The 21088-nt window shown below is 35.7% G+C and overlaps 1 protein-coding gene across 1 annotated transcript; it reads right to left on the reverse strand.

Moving 5' to 3' along the window:
- Nucleotides 1–1672: 1672 nt before the first annotated feature.
- On the reverse strand, nucleotides 1673–19335 carry LOC129240934 (solute carrier family 22 member 3-like). The gene is made up of 6 exons (XM_054877010.1): nucleotides 19034–19335; nucleotides 6308–6569; nucleotides 6135–6238; nucleotides 5311–6080; nucleotides 5052–5233; nucleotides 1673–2117 (listed from the first exon to the last, which is right to left on the reverse strand). Exons 1-6 carry the CDS (start codon nucleotides 19285–19287, stop codon nucleotides 1926–1928), a joined length of 1764 nt encoding a protein of 587 aa, XP_054732985.1. The 5' UTR covers nucleotides 19288–19335; the 3' UTR covers nucleotides 1673–1925.
- Between the last annotated feature and the right edge of the window lie 1753 nt (nucleotides 19336–21088).

The following is a 21088-nucleotide window of genomic DNA, read 5'->3' on the forward strand; positions in this document are numbered from 1 at the left end:
TGTTCAATAAGTTATGCGATTCGATTAGAGAGGGCGTTGCTACTAGCCTCATTTTGTTTTTTGATATGTTGCCACACTCTTCATATGGACGTATGAGAACTTTCATTTCAATCCGTCAATTCATTCTTTGTTTATTTCTACAATGGAAAAAACCAAGTATCGTGCAGTGATTGAATTTTTATTTTTTGTAAGGTTTAAAAACAAAGGAAATTTATGAACGAATATTGAAAGTGTATAAGAACTTTTCGCTATTAATTAGTACAGTAGAAAGATGGGTTGCTGAATTTGAACGTGGTCGCAGAAGCCGTGAAAACGATCCACATCCACGACAGCAACTACGTCCAAAACCAGCAACAACAACAGAAATCGTAGAAGAACTACAGGATATCGTATTGCAAAATCCTCGAGTGACAAATATTTAGTAGAAACCCTAGGCATCTCATTGAGCAGTGCAAGCAATATTTTGGCTGAAGTATTGGGTTTCAGAAAGCTGTATGCACAATGGATGCCGCATTCGCTAACAACGAAAAAACAAACCCACATTCGAATGCGACTTTCTCAGAAACTTTTAGAGCGTTTTCGAAAGGATAAAGTGAATTTAGTGTGTCGATTCATCACTGTGGATGAGACTTGGGTCTATCACCACAATCTTAAATCAAAACAGGAGACTAAAGAGTGTTGTGAACCTGGTTTTTCGGCTCCGAAACGAGTTCTGAGATGCAGATGAATTTTATTTGTAGATTACTTCCATACTGGAAAAGCAATAAATTCTGAATATTATTGTAATCTTTTCGAGCACTGACGAAATTAGGTGCGCGGATGCATTCCGAATGTTGACTGTGTCATACGGAAAATACCAAATTTGCTCCAGAGGGTCATAACTGGTGACGAATCGTGGGTTTTTGGTTATGATGTGGAAAATAAAGCTCAATCATCTCAATGGAAGCTGCCGCACGAAAGTTTTGCTTACCGTTTTCTTCGATTGCAGGGGCGTTGTGCATCATGAGTTCTTGCCACAGGGTAAAACGGTCAATAAGGAATATTACCTGCAAGTTATGCGCAATGTGCGCGAAGCAATCCGCCAGAAACGCACGGATTTGTGGAAGAACAAAAATTGATTCTTGCATCATGATAACGCTTGTGCGTTGCTTGTGCGCTACTTTTTGACCAAAAACCACACATTAATGATGCCACAGCCACCGTATTTCCAGATCTGGCAGCCTGTGACTTTTTCTTGTTCCCGAAACTGAAGAGGCCCATGAAAGGACGACGCTACGCTACGATTGACGAGATAAAGACGGCATCGAAGGAGGAGCGGAATAAGATAAAAAAATAATGATTTTTTGAAGTGCTTCGAAGTTTGGAAAAAACGTTGGCACAAGTGCATAATATCTCATGGGGATTACTTTGAAGGGGACCAAATAGATATTAATGAATAAATAAATAATTTTTGAAAAAAAACACAAAATTCGCGATACGTTTTGAACACACCTCATAATAATAATTATATTGGTGCTGAAGAATATATCGAATTTTTTTAATTTTAGGTCCATTTTGGAACGGGTTAACATACATACATCTATCTCGTTTCACCAAATGCAAAAAATTGTTTTGAAACTTAATGTGCTTTTATAAAAAAATCAAAAAAATTTTTTCTTTAAAGTCCATTGAATTTTGGGCTACTAAAATACAAGTTTCAAGTAGCTAAAAAAATTGCCTTGATTTTTGAGCATTTTTTCCCTGTCGTTCTTATGTATCTCCTTCATATGACGAATACTCGGAATTCCAAAAAATCAGTTTTGTGGTACTCACCGTAGCCGCTTATAATAAATATTTACTTAGTTAAAATTTAATAGTTTTAGACTTTTTAAATCACATTTTAATTACTCTAGAATGTCAGAATTCAAATAAAATAGCCGACATTTTCATGAATTTGCATTATTACTAGAATTCACTTCTGTTTTATTTTTCGGCTGTTTCACCCCAATGTTGTGTGCATCATGCATTGTTGTTGGCAGCACAATATTTGTCGTTTCGGGAAAGAGTAGTGCCAAAATGCCGCTGGTAATCGCGGAAATAGCAAATAATATTGCCGGAGCGTTCTCGTCATATTTAGCCTGAGAAAGAGGGGGAAAAATCGTTAATATCAGTATTAATAAATTTAAACTGCAAATTAAGTAATAAGTGATTGATGATTTAAATCGAAAGCAAAAAGTGCTAATTGGGTGCTAGAAGTGTTAATTGGGTTCATTTAAATATTGAGATGATTTAAGCATATTTTGAAGTACGACGGGGTAATCATCAGTGGGCATCACAAGTGAGTTCTATGACTACTGAGCGTATGCTTTGTGAGAGCAAGTCGTACAATTTAAACAAACCTTCCATAGGTCATTGGCTCTTGGGACATAGCAGCAATGGTGAATATACATTATTTAGAAATCGTAAAGCGCTTATACTGAAATGCTGACTTATTTCATCAAAAGTTTTACTAATTTTTGGTACTAAATGAAGCACTTTTGAATTGAGTACACTGCGAGTTGCGCTTTGGGTGTCTTGCTTCATTTTCACTTCATGTATTTTAGAACCTACTTCCATCGCGCCTTAACTACAGTTATGTTTAATCAAATGCAGTTAAACATCTCATTTAGAAGTCGCAAGTCTACGCAATTTTTTTGTATGAAAACTCGTAAACTTTACTTTAGAACAAAAATAAATAAAATTTACTGGACTAACAGAGAATGTTGTGTTAACAGCTATGGCCAGGTGAAGCGAGTGTTAATAGTTTCGCGATCTATCAAATGTTCAAAAATTTGATACAGAGGTTTTTAACACATTAATATTTTCTTATATATTTTCGAAAAAAAAAAATTCTTTTTAAATTTTTTGGAAAATTTTTGGGAAAAACTTCCTAATTTATCCTAAAGCAAAATTTTGAAGAAAAATAATAATTTCATAGACCGCGAGAGGTTGAAAATTTTGAGACAGAGGTTTTTAAAATATGCTTTTTAACACTTTAATTTTTTTAATTATTTTGAAAAAAAAAATATTCTTTTATGTATTTATTTCAAAATTTTTGGGGATACATTTTTTTTTGTAATGTATTTGAGGTCTATTAAAGGTTGAAAGTTCTAGTACAGATAATTTTTGGTACTCGAATTATTTTTATATATTTTGGAAAACAAAAAAAAATATTTTTTTCCAAAATTTTTGGGGAAAAGCGTTGTTTTGTAATTTATCCTAAAACAATATTTTGAAAAATAAACTTAATAATTTTGAGATCTATTAGTGTTGAAAATTTTGGTACAGAGGGTTTGAAAGTATGTTTCTAATACTTAAATTTTTAGAGAAAAGCTTCCTAATTTATCCTAAAACAAAATTAAACCAAAAAAAAAAAATAATAATAATTTCGCGATTTTAACACCTTAATTTTTTATATATTTTGAAAAAAACATCTTTTTAAATCTTTTTCCAAAACTTTTGGCTAAACGTTTTTTTTTTTGGAATATATCCTAAACCAAATTTTGAAAAAAATTAATAATTTTAATTAATAATAAAGGTTGAAAATTGTGGTTCAGAGGTTTTTAACACTTAAAGGTTTTTTTTATATATTTTGAAAAAAATATGCCTTTTTAATTTTAAATTTTTTGGGGAAAAGCCTTTTTTGTAATTTAATTTAATATTGCACACTTAAATTTTTTTTATATATTTTGAAAAAAAAAATATTCTGTTTTTTATTTTTTGGCAAAATTGGTTTGGGATAAACCAAACAACTTTTGACAAAAATAATAATTTTGTGATCTTATAAATGTTGAAAATTTTGGTACAGATAATTTGTGGTACTTTAATTTGTTTTTATATACAATTATTTTGAAAAAAATATCCTTTTTATTTTATTTTTTTAAATTTGTCGGGAAAACGTTTTTGTAATTCATCTAAAACTTTAAAAGAATTTTAAATATTGAAAAAAAAAACCAAAAATATTTCGCTTTAAAAAACTCAACCAAAATTTTCAAAATTAACTTAATCTCAAAAGTATTAACTTTTTTAATATTTATTAGTTTACTTCTTATTATACTCAAGCTTACAAATAAACCAATTTTCCCAAAAATTTATGACGATGTCCAAAATACTTGGGTCAATTCACATGGAACCGCTGGAAAGTGAATATTTCTCTCAAGGAATTTTGCATATTTCTACATATTGTAACAAAAAATGTGTTGCTATATAGAATTCCTAACCTATTTGAAAGAGTAGAAAAATTTGCTAAACTTCATCAATAGTCCTTAAACTTCGCTGCACTAACAGGAAATGTTATGCTAAAAGTGATAGCTGTACCAAAAATGTACTCGTATGTATATTTTTTAAAAGGTAATTTCAGGCGCAGCCCGAGGCGTACCTGTGAAAATAGGCGAACTATCATTAACTAAGTCCTGTGTTATGAAGTTTTCGTGCAGAAAAGAAAACTACTTTCCCTCTATTTTTAACATAAATGTAGATTTTTTGTAACACACAAAGTTTCTATTCCCATAAAAAATGCAAAAAAGGCCAACATATAAAATTTTGGAGATGATCCCTTCATCTATGTATTGTCAGAAAACCTCAAATGTAAACAAAAAAACCAGCTATTGAAGTTGAAGTTAATTCGGCAGCAGTGGAAAAGACTGACATTTGTGAGGCCTAGTAGAGGTTCTAATAGCATTAGGCCGCAATAGGTAGGTCGAAGTGCCTACCTCTGAATCATACATCTTCAATTGCAGTAGAGTTTTTTGTTGGGTAAATATCCTTTATTTGGGTGTTTGGCCTAGCTTCTATTAACACCCACTAGGATCTAAAGTTCTATGTCAATCTCGAACGGTAGCTTGTTTTTTTAACATTGAGCTCTTTGATGGCTTAAATGCACTCGGAGATTTGCCATTGCTTGCCGAGGGGCGACTGTTGTTAGAAAAAAACAATTTTCCACCCTTTGATTTTTATGCTCAAAGCAGTTTTCGAACCCCTGCTGTACCGTAAACTGACTGTTACCTAATACAATGCACTGTTACGCTACTTACCAGTAACGGTGTTTGTGGCGCCAACATTGAACCCACACGCCCAACCATCGAACAAACACAGAGCAAACTGTTTCGAACATTTGTTGGAAATATTTCCGATGTGAAGAAATATAATATTTGAAAGGCTGTCGTAATCATAAATTTTCCAATTAGGAAGAGCGTTAAGCGCCATCCAAAAGCATCTGTAAATACGAATACAAAATAATTAGATGAATAGCTGATAAGCGCAATTTTTATATTGCGCTTAGGAAACACTTACCAGTCGGTAGAAATGTCGTAGTCAAACAACAAATTCCGCTTATCAACATTGTGCCGCATAGCGAATATCTCCGGCCATAACGATCCATTATAAGAAAAGGCAAAAAGAATCCGGGTATCTCCACGAGCGCAATAAACATAAAGTTGTTGTACTTGTCACCATCCAAGAGTACCGCATTCAAACTGATGCCATAGTAGACCAACACAATGACAATCCAACAAAATGAGCAATTTATGATGCGCCAAGTTAATTTTTTGAATGCTTCCTTGATGGGAAATTTACCACCCGTTGCTGTTGCTAATTTCGCGCGATTCGCCAAAATCAATTTATCCAGCGAATTATCGGAAAGTTGACGTTTATTTATTCTGGCTGCACGCGTCAGTATGCTCTTGACTTCCTCATCCTTAGCCTGGCTCAGCAGCCAACGTATACTCTCGGGTAATATCCAGATAAATCCAATGCATATTACAGCGGGCGTGTAAATAATACGCAATATGAGACGCCAATTTTGAAAATACTTTGCCACAACTGCTAATAAAATCTCGCCGATAGCATAGAAAATGGTGACGATGCTGCAGGCGACGACACGACGCTTGGGACCGACCAACTCAATGCCTACAATGAAGCATGTGGAGTACATCGGACTCGATGCCATATTATCGAGAAACTCGAAAATTACAAACGTAGTGTAGTTGGGTGAAAATGAGCGTATGAGACCCAAAATGCCGCTGAAGAAACCACCAAATGCGAGCGCCGTGCGCCGGCCAAAGCTGTTGGGAAATAGAAAAATGAATAACATCAAATTTAAACGCAACGAAGCTTACCGATCTGAGACGTAACCGCCTAAGGGTATACCAACAAATTGACCTACATTGCCAAATGTGCCGACCATCGTTAATTTCCATTCAGCGCCGCAGTAAATACCGAACTATTTTTTCAAGCAAATATGATGAAATGGCAAAATGATAATATACAACTTTCGCTAGCCGATACAAACCTCATTCGCAATAGTCACTTCCTTATCGCGAAATATGAAATCGTTGTCCGAGCATCGTTCTGTCGTGCTGTTATCGAAATTGTGTGCATAGCAAAGTCCTAGTGACTCATCGGCGGGAGTGGTGGTGAGTGTTTGGTTGGTGGTATAGTTACTCGCATAGCGATAACATTGATCTAATCCGTTACTTTTTGTGGGAATGGTGAATTGGGTCCAGGGCTCTTCGTATGCGCTTGAGGCCGTGTCACATTCTGGAACTTTACACCTGCGGAAAATCTTATTTTAAGCACAACCCAATTGAAAAATGTTCAAGGTAAAGAAAAGTATGCATTTAATTTGTTTATTATCTATGGTAAGTAGTTCAAACTAAGTTGTGCCTACGCCAGCTTAGACTTAAGGGTAGAAATATTTCGAAGGTATAGTATCTTAAGAATATACTGTGAAATTTTCATGCGCAAATTCACAATATTATAGCTTCTACAGCCCATTAACTACGTAGAGAGCGATCCGCGCGCTCCTGCACCTAAAATTTTAAGCTCATTTTTCTCGAAACGACTTTTTTCGGCCTGGTGTTGTCACAAAAAAACTATTCAACCGAATTGTCTGAAGTTTTAATAAGTTATTCAAAACATCAATGGCTATCGCCCGCACTAGAATCACAAAATTATTTCAATTATTTCGTATTTTTTTTATTAAAAAACGAAAAAAAACCGATTTTTAGAGTGTCAAATTCAAAACTGCGCCATTTTGTTAATTTTTTTTATATTCTAGTACGGGACACGGCTGCAGTCATACTGATTAATAATTTTTTTGGTTTCTGTGTTTCAAATAAATTGAAGAGCCAAAATGGAAAACACCGTCCAGGTCCAATTTTTCGGGATGTCAATTTCAGCGCCATTTTTTAAATTATTAAATTAAATTTTTTTTTTCATCTTTGTATGTAAAGGAAGTTAAATAAAAAGCCTAAAAAATTAAAATATTGTTTTTAATTTTTTCATTGTAAAAAAAAATTCTTGAAGATACCCAAAATTTTCGAGCTCGGACCCCTTAAACGTAAACTGATTTGAGGCTTGCACTTCGACAGAAGAAATTGATGTTCGGATCCAAACATTGTTGGGAGTCTTTTTTAAGGTACGATTGTACTGAAGATCATATTAAAGTATAGATCCACTCTGGTGATTTATTAGACCCTCGGATAAGAGTAAGTTCCATGCAGTTATGTTCCAAAAAAAATACCAATAAAGTTAAATTTTTCCTTTTTTTGCATTGCGAACTTTACTGTCTGTGTTTTAATACATGAATTTATTTACTGAATCGCTCTTAACTATACTTAAGCCTATTGTAAACTAATTGTTACCGGGCCATTAGAAAAAATAGAAGGATTGATGAAACCTCCACTACTTCTAAAATTCATCAGGTTTTTAATATCAATGCCTGTTATATCGGCAGGCCTAGCAAAGAGATGAGAGTCAAGATGCTTAAATCTTAGCCCTGTGAAAGCGCAGTTAGGGAGAAAGTGATGAGATGATTCCACCTCATCCTCCATGCAACTGACGCAAAAAGGACTCGAAGTAATGCCGAGTCTCACAGCATGTATACCTCGCGGCTAATGTCCTGAAAGGACACCTACGAAATTCGAGAGCTGAGAGTTTATTAACCTCAGGAGATCCCTTGAGCGCCTCCGACCCACTCGTGGTCAGAAAGATTTCGCGACCTTACAAGTTTGTGTACTTGTCCAGCGTTCGCTGAGTTGACGCGAGGCCCACCTAACTCCCTCACAGGTCCCTGTATAGCCAGCTAATCTGCCTCGCAGTGTTCTGCAGTGCGTCTATGATCAGGCACCCAGATAAGACTTATATCGAAGAATTTGGATACAATCGAGAGTGCAGCGACGCTGATTGCCATTTTGCTGTCACGGTAGATATTAACCTCAGTGACAGTTATTACGGAAGTGAGCAGCCAATCAGCTGCTTCTTTAATTGCCCCTAGCTTTGCTTGGAATACACTGCAGTGGTCAGGTAACCATGACTTGAGTCTGATGGAGAGCTCCTTGCAGAATACTCCTCCACCAATCCTTCCACCCAATGTTGAGCCATCCGTGAACAGGTTCGAAAGACTTTGCTCCTAAAACTGGACACCGCCCACTTTTCCCTTGAAGGGATATGAGTGCGGAATGTTGCGGACTATGCAAGGATGCGCACTGATCAGCCGCCAAAGGGATGAGCCCCAAAGTTTTTAGGGATATAGGAGTGTGCGTAATTGAGGTAAAACTTGTAGCCTAAGCTTCTCAGTCTGATGGCGGCACGTGTAGCCGCAGCTTTGCCGGCTATGTCTACAGGTACCACATTTCGCATTGCATCAACCGCTAGAGTAGGAGTACTTCAAAGCGCCCCACTAATTGTGGAGTATCAGCTGTGTATTTGCTTTACACCAGAAGCTTAGTTTGTCTTCCAGTCTATGGTAATGCCTGGGCATTTTTAGCTGCTTCCGAGCAGGTGGCTAAAAGCAAGCTTCAAAATTTCTATTATTATTGCATTTTGAAAGAATTGCGTGGTTTCAGCATATGAAAAAAAATTCTTCAAAATACATTGTCATGATCCAAATGAAATATCAACAGTATCGAACTGATCTCTAATGGTCAACCGACGTTTTGTGATTAGCAAATCTTGAATTGACAGTCTTTGATCTGTTGTAAATCCAACTCGCTCTGGCAACATTATACCTACTATTGAAAGAACGTCGCTTCGCCTTCACAGATTTCTCCAACTTCTTTGAATTTTTTGTATGAGTAACCGCTCTGTTTGCCACTAGTAATAATTTCTTTATGACATGACTTGTAGCTGGAGGATTTCTGAATATTTCTGCAGCAAGAATATTATCTTATCAGATACCAAAAGATTCTCGAACAGCTGAGCCCGCATGCTTTCTATTTCATATCTAAAATTTCAGTTTTCTTGTTGATTATATTGTAATTTATAGTATTCAGGTAACAATCTAACAATCTAACAAAATTGTAGTTCAGACCGAATCAGCGAAGACAGCAGTGCGTCACCCTTATCTTTTATTAATAATTTAATTTATTTCTAAAGTGCACTTGTCCAACTACCTATCAACAGTTTCCGACTTGAAAACGTGTGTCGACAAGTGCCATGCAAAGTCATAATAATTACAATTTGCATTTATTCATCGTTGCTAAAAATATAAGTTATTATTATGCAAATAAATGCATATACTTACACACTTACACACCTACATTTGTGCTAACTTATTTAAGTCACTTCATCCTTTTACAATATTTGCAAATATTTTTCACGCTAAATTTTTTTCTTAATTTTTGTATCAAAAACATATTTTCTTGTACAACAAAAGCCTTATAACTAAAAGTTCAAAACTTTGTACAAAATTCATAAAAATTGCACAAATAATTTTACTTTTTAATCAGAGTTTTTAGAAAATTTATAGGTATGCAGTTTTATAGCACATTCAATTTTAGTTTAACAAAGTGCCGGTTTTACCTTGCTCAAAAATCGCGTTTATTTTTGATAATTTTTTTGCGTGCGATTTTGAAAATTGCCTTCAATATAAAAGGCGTCCAAAGGGTTGCAATCGCGATATTTGAGCCACTTCATACTTGCACTTTATTGTACTAAAAATTAATGAGTTATAAAATTGCATAACCAGAAGTTTTTAAAAATTCCGTTAAAGGGTTTGGATGATCATTTTTTAAATTTGTGAAATTGTATACCAAGTTCGGCTTTTGTTATACAATGAATGAATTAGGGAAAACAATTTAGCTAACTTCCCACTGCATCGATTTCAATTTGCCTATCAACAGGGAAAATCCACTGAGACTGCAATACACAGCCTGGTAACAGTTAGTGAAAAGGCTATTGAGTCCAAACAGATAGCTCTATGTGCATCTATTGACATATCAGGAGCTTTTGATAACACTTCCTATGAGGCAATCTATAATGCCCTATATCTAAAGGAGGTACCTGAACCCATCACTAGATGGATAATATTCATGTTGAAATATAGGACGATCAGCACCGAACTAGGAGGAACAATCAAATCTATTAAAGCCACAAGAGGTTGCCCCCAAGGAGGGGTACTCTCTCCTCTTTTGTGGACTCTAGTCATAGATGAACTTCTCCACAAACTGAACAACCTAGGTTTTCACACTCAGGGTTATGCTGATGCCCTAGTAGTTTATGTAGGTATTAGGCTGGCATGAGGAAACAATTTCGGATCGCATGCAGCAAGCCCTTACAATAATAAGTGGTGCACGGAAAAAGGGCTTTCCATTAACCCATCCAAAACAGCACTTGTACCGTTTACTAGGAGAAGGAACATACATCTCAAATGTCCGATCCTTAATGGAACAACACTTGAACTCTCGATAGAAGCGAACTACCTTGGCGTCAGTCTAGACAAAACGCTTACGTGGAACTCCCATATTGAGAGAGTTACTTAAAAAGCCACAAGGGCATTCTTTGCCTGCACAAGGTTTTTTGGTAGGGCATGGGGACTAAACCCTAGAATGACCTTCTGGACATTCACCACAGTTGTGAAACGCATAGTCACTTATGCATCCTTAGCATGGTGGCCCAAGGTCAAGCAAAGAAAAGCAGTAAACGAATTAAACAAACTGCATCGCCTGATATGTGTTGGTATTACAGGGGCTATGAAAACATGTCCCACGGATGTATTGGGTGTGCTCCTGAACATACCACCGCTTCCAATCTTGATTGAAAGGAAAGCTCGCTCGAGTGCCTTAAGATTAAAAGGTATATCTGAAATTAAAAGTGGGGATATGAAAGGACATTGAAAGATCTTAGAAGACTATGGTTTGCTGATGGGTCCAAATTGGAAAATGGTAGAACAGGGGCAGGAATCAATGGGCCTAAATTCAAAAAAATCGTTTCCGATGGGACTCTACCCAACAATATTCCCGGCAGAAATACATGCCATTGAAATATGTGTGAGATACTCGTAATGTCTTAGCAGGAAAATGAGAAGTACTCACATCTACATACTTTCAAATAGCCAAGCGGCTCTAAAAGCCCTTTTATCAACAACTATCACCTCTAAATTGGTAAATGACTGCCAAAACCTCTTAGAAGACATGCAGAAGTCGACCATACTGGACAAATGTGCAATAGTTCGTAGAATTTTAAATATTTTAGCACAATCCCTTGAAAATTTTATCCGGGATGTGTAATCTCCGGCAATAGCCTCAAATAAAATAAAATAAAATAAAATAAAATAAAATAAAATAAAATAAAATAAAATAAAATAAAATAAAATAAAATAAAATAAAATAAAATAAAATAAAATAAAATAAAATAAAATAAAATAAAATAAAATAAAATAAAATAAAATAAAATAAAATAAAATAAAATAAAATAAAATAAAATAAAATAAAATGAAATAAAATAAAATAAAATAAAATAAAATAAAATAAAATAAAATAAAATAAAATAAAATAAAATAAAATAAAATAAAATAAAATAAAATGACCGAAATAAACATTCGAAATGGCATTTTTCAAGGTGACTCGTTGAGCCCACTCTAGTTTGTTCTTAGCATGAACCCCTTAAGTCACATCCTGAATGAGACGGGACATGGGTTTGTATTAAAGCACGGACAGTTTGGAAGATTCCGGGTGAGTCACCGTTTTTACGTAGATGATTTGAAACTCTACGCCAGCAATTCCAAACAATTAGATAAGATTTTGAAATGTGTCCAATGACATTAAAATGCCTATTGGACTTCATAAGTGCCGAAAGATCTCAATAGTTAAAGGGAAAATGGTTTCTCGACATTAAATTGAGGAAAATAGCGAACTCAACATTACAGAAATGGAACTGGGAGAGGTATACAAGTATATTGGAGTTATGCAAAGCAGCAGCATAAATACGATGCAAATGAGGAAAAATCTGATAGCAGAAAAAAAGATGCCTTCACGCTGTCTGTAAAACCCAACTTAATGGGAAAAACCAAATGCACGCCATCCAAAAAGCTCTGTCGTTTGAAGGCTGCAAGGCTGCAATTGCTGCGGATGATAATTACACCCTACTTCGGATGAATCAATTCTACGAAATCAGGAATGCAACCTCAACGGATGAAAAAATTCAAAGATGGTTTAAAATGGCTCTTCATGGCTTCCATTTTCGCCATACAAGATGGCGTGATTCCAACAAGAAATTACATTAAATATGTAATGCAAGATCCAAATGCCGCTGCACACAGATGTCGAAGATGCAATAGTCGGAATGAGGCATTAGACCACGGGCTAGCGGGATGCACCACACTGGCAAACTCTATGTACCTGAAGAGACACAATTACATCGCGAAAATAATTCAACTAAAACTGACGCAGATGTCAACTTAAATCAAAGCAAAATACCGTACTTCCGATACATCCCAGAACCTGTTCAAGAAGACTCCAACTACCTTCTATATTACGACCGAACAATTTTAAGAAATGCAACAAGAGACCACAATAGGTCAAACATTTTCCTGATCGCTGATTGCTGTTCCTCTGAACAAAAACATGCAAAAAACATATGCAGAAAAAATATCCAAATATTCTGACTTAGGGATTGATGTCAAACATCAGTGGAAGCTAAAGAAGGTGTACGGACTCGTGCATAAAAAGCTAGCAGACAACGTGAAAACTCTTCGACTTCCAGAATCTTTAATTTTTTGCATGCAGAAAGCAGTTTTTCTCAATTCTTGTCATATAGTCCGAAACTGTTTACAGTAAACGTTTTTCTGTTTTGTAAATTTGTTAACTATTTTATATAATATTTATATACATACAATTAATTGTAATATTTTGTGCCTGTTATAAATTATTGGCTTGCAGCTAAGCTGCTGCCAATTAATGTAAATCACTCCTTTTTTGGAATGCAATAAATAAAAACTAATATAAAATTACTGTTAAGTAAATTTTTTTTGCTGCTCCATACACTGTGCGAGAAAAATCACCTTTTTTTGGTAAACAGAAAAAATTCCATATGCACAAGAAAGAATATATTATTTTACTATAACAATAATGCTGCATACTCAGTTTCTGATTTTCTCATCAAAAAATCAAATTAAAAAAAATAGTTTCAGGCAGTTATATTCAATGTATGATATCAATAAAGATATCAAACGAAAGAGAGTATATCAAGATTTTAAAAACATTTTTTGAAGTGAAACTTTTTAGACGTCGATGTACGAGCGAGATAGAGAGTAAAATTTCAAGGCCATGCAACGTTCTGGGCATTTTCGTTCCGCGAGAGAGAAAAATGATACAACGTAGAAGAAAAGGAAAGCTATACCTTATATATATCTTGGATACACTTTGGGTTATTTTTCCTGAGTTTTTTCTTTTTGGCGCTTGTTTGTTGGTGCAAACTTGTAGGAAATATATTTTTGGTGCCTACTGTTTGGGGCGTTTTTTGGTCCCAAGTTTTCTGGGGGTTTTTTTTTGGTGCCTACTTTTTAGCGTTTCCTGGCTAGTGCTTGTGCGTACTATAAAGTGCTACCCATTATGGCGTCGGATTTATTGGTATTGCCTTGCGATAATTTGTGCCGTTACTGCGGTTCTGGAATCGCTGCGTGACAAATATAAATTTTTTATAATAAAGGGAATCTATTAAAGGTGGTGTTGGTAAATCAGCTTATTTGTTTTTTTTTTCGCTGTGTCCATGTACCTGTCAGCACAGAATAAAAGAAGGCGAATTTTTTTTTTGTTTTCTACTTCGCCAATACCTTGCCGTGACAATCAAACGTACAAAACATTGTTGTTGGTCTAGTGCCACCGCCTTCAATAAATGCGCCTTGTTTTATAGAAATCATTTCGTGTAAGTTACTTAATAGGAATATAGGACGCGCTACCAAAAAATTCGTGTAAAAGAAAATTAGTTGAAAATAATATAATATTAAAAAATTCTTCTAGAGTTCACTTAAGAATTTATTTCGTACTTACACATTTTAATTCATTAAATGTATAGTAAGGAATAAATTATTAAGCGCCCAGAGCAAAATCTATGGAGCCTCATAGACTTTTCCTGAGACTGATATGTATATGTAATTGGCGCGTACATTTCTGTTAGGTGTTTGTCGGAGCTTCTCCTCCTATTTATGGCGTGCGTCTTGATGTTGTTCCGCAAATGGAAGAGCCTCCAGTTTCAAGCCGACTCCGAACGGCAGATATTTTTATTTTTTTATGAGGAGTCTTTTATGGCAGAAATACACTCGGAAGTTTGTCATTGCCTGCCGAGGGGCGACCGCTATTAGAAAAACCTACGTGCTCACTAACTCTGAATGGTAGTCAGGCACCAACCCAGCGGCTACGACCGCCTCCGTTACATATATGTATAATTTAAACGTACATGCTTCGAGAAATCTCACTATATTTGCTCTATGTGTTTTAAGAAAAATTCATAAAATATTGAAAATCATGTTAAAACAAAACAATTCGTGTAAAAAAAGAATATTTTTTCATTAAAAGTCGTGCTAAATGAAATTCGTGTAAAATGAGAATTAAGTGTATTGGAGTTCACTTCAACTAATGCAGGGATTTTTGAGACTTCAATACATCGGGACTACGGTATCCGATCTTAGAATCCCTATATTTTTTATTTTTTTCAAAGTAAAATTAGGTAATTTTTTAATTTGAATTAATGACAACTTTTTTTCAAAAATATTTTTCTCCAAATCTCTCCGATAGTTTAACCTCAACAAAAAAAAAATAGTTCTGCCGAAATTCACTTCAACTAATGCCGGGGTTACGGAATCCCACTATTGGAATCTGTAGTGGGAGATCATATTTGTATTCACGGCAAAATAATAAACTGTCGAAAATTTCGTATAGTTCAGCCTGAGCAAATAAAAAAAAAATTATACTGAAATTTACATCTTCTAATACCGAGAGTTTCGGGAGTTGGAAATATCAAGATTACGGCATCTCGTTCCTAGAATCTCTAGTAAAAAAAAAATTTTTTTTTCTGTAAAATTATAAACTGTTATATTAAAATTTGGGTTAATGAAAACTTTTTTCAAAAAGGTTTTACTCGAAAACTTCGTATAGTTCAGCCTGAACAAATAAAAAAAACCAATATATACTGGAATTTACATCTCCTAATACCGAAAGTTTCGGGACTTGGAAATATCGAGATTGCGGCATCTCGTTCTTAGAATTTCTACTAGTTTATATTTACTTACACAACTGTGGAAGGTGCTTTAGGTTAGTGACGTAATTCAGAGAAGTTAAATTTTATCTCTATTTATTACTTTAAATTAAGCACGAAAAACGAAGTAGTTTACTTTTTGTCAACCAAATTTGTGTATTCAAATTCAATTGTTCGTTCTAATAGCAAAGCGGCCGCAGAGCCAAAAAAATGACGTGGGAAAATCAAATGCAGCAAATGGAATAATTTAATAAATAAACGAAGCTGATCCTTTTTTTGCTTCTGAACAAATGCACGGTCACGTGAAAGGAGAAGAAGAACATTAGAAAATTTTGAGACTTATACTTATTGAGATAAATTTTTTGTAAATTTGGCATTTTTGAAAAACAACCCTTCAGATTGTTTTCATTAGTAGCTGAGTCCATGATTCAATTATTAAAGCTTTGCTCACTAGTGACATTCGATTTTTGACACTCCCTTACAAAAGGTTGTATTTAAGAAGGTGAATAAAGGGGAACAAATTAAATCCTTTTTGGTAAAAATGGTAGCAAAAAAGTATTTTTTTACTTAAATGGAAGCAAACAACGAACGGTTTAAAAAATAAATTTTAATTAATATTTGAATTTAAATAATGGTACAAATATAAGTTATTAGCGGAAGTTACCAAGTCTGATATTAAAACAAGAAATTATTTCACTTAAACCAAGATTTTATTTTGTGAATTAATTTTTAAATTTAAAACCGATCACGAAGTTGCAAAGTTTCGCCAATATGAAACTATTTCGTTAAAAATAAATAAATAATTGGCGCCTACAATTCTATTAGGTGCTTAGCCGAGATTATCCTCCTATTTGTGACATGCGTATTGTTGTTCCACAAATGGAGGGACCTACAGTTTTAGTCTGAATCCGAGAGGCGGATGGTTTTTATGAGGAGCTTTTTCATGCTGGTACTGTACTTCGCTAAGCCTCCTCTGGACACTTCAACCATCCATTGGAAACAAGTTCCGTCAATACCAACTTTCTTATAATGAGGTCTGCAATGTTATCGATTGCGTCGGCACTATCCCATTATTCTCCCTGTCGTAACTCTTTGGGAAATGCTCTTTTCAAAACATGAATTCCTTCTAAATCACCACATCATAAGAAATAAAGCTTTTTAAATTCTCCTTTTATCGATCTCGGATTACCTCAATTACTCTATTATGTCCTGACTTAAGCGGTATGTATTCCATGTCATACTACCATAGTCCTGGACATACCGATAAAAACTCTTTAGCGGGTTGTTGCTCGTAAGCAGACCATTTTGAAAATGAAACGTTTTTTCTACAAATTTTACTTTTCCTCCACTTTTACTAAACATTTCTAAAGCTAGCAACCCAGTGTCTTGCTAAGGGAGCTTATTTGTCAAGAGGGAACGAGAAAGCTGCTTACTGAGCAAACCTTTTATTATTGAATCATGAGCTGAGCCTATGCTCAATAATAATAATTATGAAAGTTTCATTGTAGGGTGCACCACGAATGTTGTCGGGTTCTCTGTATACAGACACTTTCTTGAAATTGCACCACTGAAGAGCTGACTAGGTGAGAAAACACTATCTTAAATTGGTTCGGTCTACATCGCGCAGACCAACAATAGATAGACCTCGGTGCCACTCTTGTGAGGTAACTGGACCGAATCCGTCCTAGAATGGATGTAAACAAAACTGGTTCTCTCATCTATCTCTACGGCTCTTTTATTAGTACAGTTGGCGGTATCATCACCTAATGGGAGCTCATGGCAAGCGTATGGCGGTTTTCTTAAATGATCTCTTCTATTAGTACAGTTGGCGGTATCATCACCTAATGGGAACTCATGGCAAGCGTATGGCGGTTCTCTTAAATGAGCTCTGTCGTAGCTGTAAGGACGAGCAGGAGGTGGGCGTGTTGAACACCTTCTCTTGCTAGCAAGCGATACCTTCGTCTAAACTCTTACTTATTTTGATGTGTAGCAGCACAATATTTCATCCACAATAAAAAAAAAGTTGTCCCAAGGAAAAAGATATCCATTATTTAAAAGGTTTCGGATTGTCCAATTTGGGTGAAATATGCACCGTTTTTGTGTATAATTTGTTGTCATTTTAAAGCTAGCTTCATAATGTCTCTCTCATAGAAGTCTTGGTTCTTACTGGCGAAGAACTCTGGTAATCGATTTTCCCAACCTTTTTCACTTTCAATTTCTTGCAATGATAAAAAAGAGGTAATAATCGCTCGGTGCCAGGTCCGTACTATATGATAGATTCATTAAAACTTCCCAACCAAACTCCCAGCGTTTTTGTGCGAATCACTGCAGACCTTCGAGGCCTTGCGTTGCCCAGATAGAACACAACACCTCTTCTGTTGGCCAATACTGGCCAATTTTGCTCGTTTCTGGTTAATCGCTAGCTTCAAACCGTCTATTTGCTGACAATAGAGAATTTAATGTTTGGCCACACAGAAGCAACTCATAATGATTCCTTTCAAGTCCCATCAAATATACAGTAGAACCTTTCTGACTGATTTCGCCACCGTTGGAACTGCTTCATCACGCTTTGACGCTCGATAATTTTCGTGCGATATTGTCGTGCGTGCCCCATTTCTCATGCCCAGTCACAGTCATACCATCCGTTTAGGGAATAGGTCCGTTTGATAAAGGCTTCGCAGATGAAAATTCGATCCATCATTTTTTTTGGTGTTAATTGGTGTGGCACCCAAAAGTCGAGCTTCTTTTTGAATCCAGCTTTGCGTAAATGGTTTAAAACTGTTTTATAGTCGATCTTTACTTACTGGACGATGCTACAACTACTGACATGTTGGTCAACTTCGATTATTCCTCTGATTTTATCGGCGTTCTACATTATCGACATTTTCTTTGACATCAAAAATGCTGAACCGAATCGACGAAACCAAAATTGCACGTAATTAGCTGTAACAGTATTGACACCATAGACGCCGTTCAAAATTTCAGCACCTTGGCCTGGCTGCATTTTCGCCTTGATCAAAGAAAAACTGTAAAATTTATCGAGTCTTCTCTTTGTTGACTCACAATTGAGTGGAACAAATAAAAAACAGCTAAATATTTTTTTAGTGTGAAGTGTCATCTGGACAATGAACATAAACTTTAAATTGTTTGATATCGATCTTTACGAGATATCGATCACTACAGCCATCTAACGAGAAAATAATGGATTTCTTTTTCCCCACTATTTCTATTTGTGGCGTGCGTCTTGATGTTGTTCCACAAATGGCGGCACCTACAGTTTTAAGCCGACTCCGAACGGCGGATACATACTTTTTATGAGCAGCTTTTTCATGGCAGATATACACTCGGAATTTTGTCATTACCTATCGAGGGGCGACCGCTATGAAAAATAACTTTGTTTTTTATCATTTTGGTGTTTCATGCACGCGAATCGAACCTACGCACTTCCGAATGGCAGTCACGCACCAAACGATACTTGCACGGTATTGGTTTATAACTTTACTATATTCAACTTATGCGTCGTTTATTCTACGTTTATTCATACCTGCGTGTAACAGTACCCGCAGTAAAGACGTACGTAACCGAAAACATCGCACTGAACAACATCGCCACGCAAATCAACGAAAGTATCATCAGCTGAAAGCGGCCAAATTGGCCAATTCGTAGAAGTATTTCATCGAGACTGGAGTTTTCCTCATCCTTCTCGTACATAGCGCTCACTTCGATATGCGCCTGCGTGTTGGGCTGGCCACTCGCCGGTAAATCATACTGATCTTTATGCATCACAGAGGGATCCATTTGAGCGATTTTTGTTTTTTGTAGGAATAACTGTTATTTAACTCCAAGTAAAAAGTAAAATCATTTCAGCTATTATAAATCCTTTCTGTTTTTAAAGAAAATATTTTAACTTCGATCACTTTTATTTTGATTTCATTCGCACAGTTGCTCGTCTGTGTATATCCCCGCTCGTTCGTTTTACCCGTTAGTTGCGATCTGTTTGGTTGAGCTTTACGCGTGTAACTGCCAGTTCATTGGTTAACGTAACTTAAATCAGCAAATTGGCAGTTGGTCACGTCGGAATGCTTATCTGAAGCGCCTCGGCGCGTGTGTCGTTTTTTCGAAATAGCCGCTGGTGTTTTGATGGCAAGCACTGCAGTTCGCATGCGAGTCCACTTATGAGGATTTGTTTACATTGCGTCTACATAGTAAAATATACAAAGTGGGCTCTCTTTTAGGCCACTTAGTTCTGTGCTAGTTACTGCATATCAATATTTGTGATAACTTTATTAGTTTATTAATAGGCTTGTTTGTTTTAATTTCTGATAAACGACGCCCGCCTTCAATAAATTTTATAGTGTTCGCATTGATTACCTAATCCTAATGAGTCGGTGATATGGTGAAATTTTTATCTCTTTTTCTCATCAGTTCCGGGATAGAGAATAGGCCATCATGAAGCAGATTTTAATTTTGTTGTATGGGTGCAAATACTCTGCACACAACCAATACGAGTTGAGTGTTGTTGTAAAAATACAATCAATTCAATCTTTTATACTTGCATTACATCACGAGATCACTGACCTCACAGTTATTCTCGGTGACTGGCTCGTATTAAAAATTTATATATGCGATTATGTGATTCTTTTTTGAAGCTGAGAGACAATAGAGACGTGGAAGTGCAATTTTTTATTAAAAATTAAACTCAATACTTTTTAAGTGCACGTAATCCCGCGGCGCTGTAACCGAATAAGTTTGTGTGTGATCACTATATGATGGGACACCGAGTTCGAAGCTCACTGATAGAAAATATTTTTATTTCTAATAGAGGCCGCTCCTCGGTAGGCAACGGCAAACCTCCAAATGACATTCTGTCACGGAAAAGCTGCTCATTAAAAAAGGACTTTTTTAAATGTTTTAACTTTTTTAATTTCACTTGCCTCGACTTTGAATATGCAAATCCAAAAGCTGAGTGAAAGTAAATAGGTTGGTAGGTGAAATCGCTGAAGTACCACTATGGCACTCTCCAAGTAGCACTAAAATGCCGTGTTGGCAGATATCTACAGCCAGCCAGAGCTGTTGATGTAACACTTATTTTGTTAGTACATACTATTTTTTGTAAAATCTTTTCTTTTTTTATCAAATCGGATTTTTTTTTTAATGGAAATATTTTTTCTCTGCAAATTTGGTGAAATGTATATTTACACAAGTCAACAAAAAAATCCATTTGTTCCTATTATTTCCTTTTGTATTTCGCGGCCGCCGTAGCCGAATGGGTTGGTGCGTGACTACCATTCGGAATTCACAGAGAGAACGTAGGTTCAAATCTCGGTGAAACACCAAAATTAAAGAAAAACACTTTTCTAATAGCGGTCGCCCCTCGGCAGGCAATGGCAAACCTCTGAGTGTATTTCTGCCATGAAAAAGCTCCTCATAAAAAATATCTGCCGTTCGGAGTCGGCTTAAAACTGTAGGTCCCTCCATTTGTGGAACAACATCAAGACGCACACCACCAATAGGAGGAGGAGCTCGGTCAAACACCCAAAAGGGTGTACGCACCAGTTATATATATATATGTATATATATATTTCGATTTCAAAACCAT

This window comes from Anastrepha obliqua, chromosome 3 (genome assembly GCF_027943255.1).
Source record: "Anastrepha obliqua isolate idAnaObli1 chromosome 3, idAnaObli1_1.0, whole genome shotgun sequence".
Classification (NCBI taxonomy): domain Eukaryota; kingdom Metazoa; phylum Arthropoda; class Insecta; order Diptera; family Tephritidae; genus Anastrepha; species Anastrepha obliqua.